This window comes from Nannobrachium achirus (genome assembly GCF_963921795.1).
Source record: "Nannobrachium achirus genome assembly, chromosome: 12".
Taxonomy (NCBI): Eukaryota; Metazoa; Chordata; class Actinopteri; order Myctophiformes; family Myctophidae; genus Nannobrachium; species Nannobrachium achirus.
Window position 1 is genome coordinate 2,052,030 of NC_137832.1, and position 4,069 is coordinate 2,056,098.

The 4,069-nt window shown below is 48.1% G+C and overlaps 1 protein-coding gene across 1 annotated transcript in view; it reads left to right on the top strand.

Annotated features, from left to right (window-relative positions):
- Positions 1–3,422, top strand: part of polk (polymerase (DNA directed) kappa) — a gene marked incomplete at both ends in the record, with an annotated part of 19,328 nt that extends 15,906 nt beyond the window's left edge. The window contains 4 exons of the mRNA XM_080737908.1: positions 512–760; positions 1,220–1,756; positions 2,228–2,497; positions 3,415–3,422. Of these exons, the coding sequence (XP_080594034.1) occupies positions 512–760; positions 1,220–1,756; positions 2,228–2,497; positions 3,415–3,422 (1,064 nt within the window). The remainder of the gene's footprint in view (positions 1–511; positions 761–1,219; positions 1,757–2,227; positions 2,498–3,414) is intronic.
- Positions 3,423–4,069: the final 647 nt, after the last annotated feature.

Below are 4,069 nucleotides of genomic sequence, written 5' to 3' on the forward strand. Positions count from 1 at the left end.
GTTTTAGGGAAGGGAGAAGAGTCTGGGACGCGTGGAGCGTCGTCCAGGGTGTTTTAGGGAAGGTAGAAGAGTCTGGGACGCGTGGAGCGTCGTCCAGGGTGTTTTAGGGAAGGGAGAAGAGTCTGGGACGCGTGGAGCGTCGTCCAGGGTGTTTTAGGGAAGGGAGAAGAGTCTGGGACGCGTGGAGCGTCGTCCAGGGTGTTTTAGGGAAGGGAGAAGAGTCTGGGACGCGTGGAGCGTCGTCCAGGGTGTTTTAGGGAAGGGAGAAGAGTCTGGGACGCGTGGAGCGTCGTCCAGGGTGTTTTAGGGAAGGGAGAAGAGTCTGGGATGCGTGGAATGTCGTCCAGGGTGTTTTAGGGAAGGTTCAGACAGTTTCCCTGTGTCAGCTGAGTGCTATAACTACTGTTATCCTTCATTGTCAAAAATGTCAAATCATTCAGACACAGACATGGTGTGTGTGTCTGTCACTGACTCTCAAAGTGTTTATTTTGTGTTATTTGTGTGTCACCAGGTGTGAGGATCTCCTCCTTCGTCAGTTCAGAGGACAAAGCTCCACAGCAGAGGAGCATTGTGGGATTCCTGCAACAGGGCAGGACAGACCATCATCCTCCTCCAACCTCCTCTCACCACCTCCTCCACCCTGCTCCTCCTGCCCGCCTCTCCTCTCAAGATTCCTCCACCCAGAGCCCACCTCCGTCCGCCTCCACCCACCTCCCCTCCACCCAGAAGATGCACCCAGGGCAGCCTCCTGGGGGCTCAGGTAGGGGTGGGCGATATGGGGATAAAATACGTTTGAGACGATTCAATGTCTCCACGATATGCCTTTTCAGAGGTATCGTATGTATCGTGATACAATTGAGGGAGCCTTGTAAGAAATCCTGTTTAATCGTTAATACAGAGATTCATTGCAGAATTCAATTTAAACCTGTATTTTGGTCTGAATCTGTAGTTCTAAAACTTTAAAATGTCAAGGTACAAATGAAACCAAATGGACCCGTAAGGGTCCATTTGGTTTCATTTGTATACTGTCAGAGTTACATACTTGTACTAAAATTAGTTCAAATTAGACCTCCCAAAAGGAACCCAGAGAGTCTAGTTTGTGTCCAGTAACTTGAAAAATAACAATAAAAACCAACGTGAAAAAGAATTGCGATAAAATCGTCTATGGTGATACAGGTTGGGAAAATATTGTGATATTGTATTTTTCCATATCGCACAGGGCAGCAGAGTGGCAGCGGGCAGCGGTCCTTCTTCCAGAAGGCCTACGCCCAGCGGCTACGTCTGCAGGCGGAGGAGGACGCAGCGTCACCGCCTCCACCGGGGACACACTGTGACAAAACTACAGACGCACACTCTGAAAACACAACAGCCACACACACTGACACAACTACACACACACACTCTGATGAGAGCTGGGACACAGCAGCAGCAGAAGAAGAGCCTTCAGGCTGCAGTGACCCGCTGCGTCCAGCAGGGGGCTCCATGGTGTGTCCAGTGTGCTCTGTGGGCGTGGCCACCACAGACCTGGGCGTGTTCAACTCACACATAGACCTGTGTCTGAGCGGCCCGGTCGCCACGGCAACAACCCTGGACGCTGCTGGTTCCCCCCAGGGATGGGAGGAGGAGGAGGAAGAGCCAGCCTGGTGCGTTACTATGGCGACCGAACCATCGCTGGGATGGACGACTGACTCGGGTTCGAGAGCAGAGCGGTCAGAGGGCATGTCATCGGAGCCTCGGTCTCAGACCAACAGCGGAGGTACGTCACGATTATGACATTTTACATGACCATCAGTTTACATTATGATTAATTGTCACTCAAACAATTGCAATTAACGATTTAATCGTGTGTCTGTCGTTGACGATTACATTTCTGTTTGGCTTGTAGGCTTTTTTGATTATGACAAAATAATTGCAATTATGTAATAATTGTGAGTTATTTTGCGTACTCGTCATAATCATTGCCATGTTGAAAAATGTTCTATTTGTATATTTTCAAGATCTACAAGATCTACAAGCTCAAAACTACAAACAAGCGTGTTTTGAGCTTGTAGATCTGCTATTTCCACCATCTTTCTTTTTAAGTATAAAGTTATGAAATGATGTTATTAAAAGTTATTTGTCTCTTCTGTCCTTATCAGCAACTTTTGTTTACGAAGCCTAAAATGTAATCATTTGTCGCAAATGATTGATTGACAATTAATCGTAACGTAAAACATTTGATTGACAGCCACACTCGGAGGAGGCAACTCGTCTCGGGGCGTTTCGGAGACGGCGGCGGTGATGACGACATCACGGCAGCAGGAGGCGGAGTCCCAGCAGCGAGGCACCGCCCCTCTCACCTGCCCGGTGTGTCATGTGACCCAGGCCACGGCTGACCTGGACGACCTCAACGCCCACCTTGACCTCTGTCTGAACCAGGAAGTGCTGCAGCAGCTGAAAGGTCAAAGGTCGTTGACCTCCACCACTGCTGGTCCAACCGACGTGCCAAAGGTCAAAGGTGAGAGTCAACAGAATCTATAAATGTGTTTATTAGAAACAAACACTCAGAACCATGTAAATATATCATATATGTTTTATATTTGTCTTAACGACATTTTGTTTTTAATTGGTATTATTCAAATAAATATGTTTTCTATTGATAGGATATAAAGTATTCCTTTAGTTACTTTGATTACCATAATAAAGTATTCCTTCAGTTTATTTTATTACAATATTAAAGTATTCCTTTAGTTAATTTTATGACAATATTAAAGTATTCCTTTAGTTTATTTTATTACAATATTAAAGTATGTATTTTATTTTATTACAATATTAAGTATTTCTTTAGTTTATTTATGTTATTACAATATTAAAGTATTCCTTTGTTTATTTTATTACAATATTAAAGTATTTCTTTAGTTTATTTTCTGTATATGTGTGTTTCTCAGAGAGAGTGGACCCCCAACCAGGAACATCAAACAAACTCAAAGGAAAAAGGTTTGTAGATCAGTTAGTAGATCTGTAACATCACACAGTGTTTGTTTACGAATCTCCAGTCAGCACTCCACTCCTATGGGTGTCGCTGGCGGCAACCAAGAATAACAGAATCACTCACATATACTCCCGTAGGACAATTCCCATTGGCCGAAGGGTATGTCCGTCAAAGGACGTACCCGCCTGGAGGCGGACCCCTATAAATTCCCCATCCGCCGGATGTTCCCCCTCTTTTTCGCTTCTGCTTCAACTGGATTGCTTGTTTCACTCACTCGCTCCAACGAAGTCTTCAGCATTAAGAAGTTCCTAAAGTTTTCTACGTTCCTCAAAGAGAAAGAATTTCGTCTCGTCTGAACTGACTTTGGCAAGTAAGGTCGAGCCACCCGGTTTCGAGACTCATTCCATTCTTCTCTTCGTTCTACTGTTATTGTTCTCTGTTAGCTCGCTAGCCTCGTTAGCTTGTTTACGCTCGCAGCCTTGTTAGCGTTTCTTGTTAGCTTGTTAGCTTGTGTTAGCAGTGATGGCTACGGCTAGCTCCACGCCCGCCGGCCGTGCATGCACCACTCCGAGTTGCCCCTTTCTCCTGGAGTCGGTGGACTTGCACCAGCTTTGTGTACGCTGCAGGCACTGGGCCCACGCCGCCGACAGCCTGTTGCCCGAACCGAACTGCAGCGAATGCCTCCGCACTCCGGTGCTGATTAGGCAACGACACGCCGCGCAAGCGGCTAGTCTCTTCAACATCATGGCGGCGTTCCAGCCAGGCCCCTCTCCAGGGACCGTGGAACCACCTGCCTCTCCCCCCGGTACCTCTTCAGGACGACGGGGGATGCAGGCCTCATCCTCCACCCCTCCCACCCGGCGCCGCCGTTCTCCCTCCCCTGCTCTCTCCTATACCAGCGGGGGCAGCGGGGACTCAGGCCCGGACTTCACCCAGAGCCTCTTCAGACGCTGGTCGGATGAAGAATTCGACGACGACGAGGAGGCTGGGGCGGAGGTCGTCGAGGGTGAGGAGGACAACGCTCCTCAAGTGGAACAGATGGACACACAGTCGGCGGAACCGGAGATCATCATCTCTATCCCCGAGACTGATTCCCCT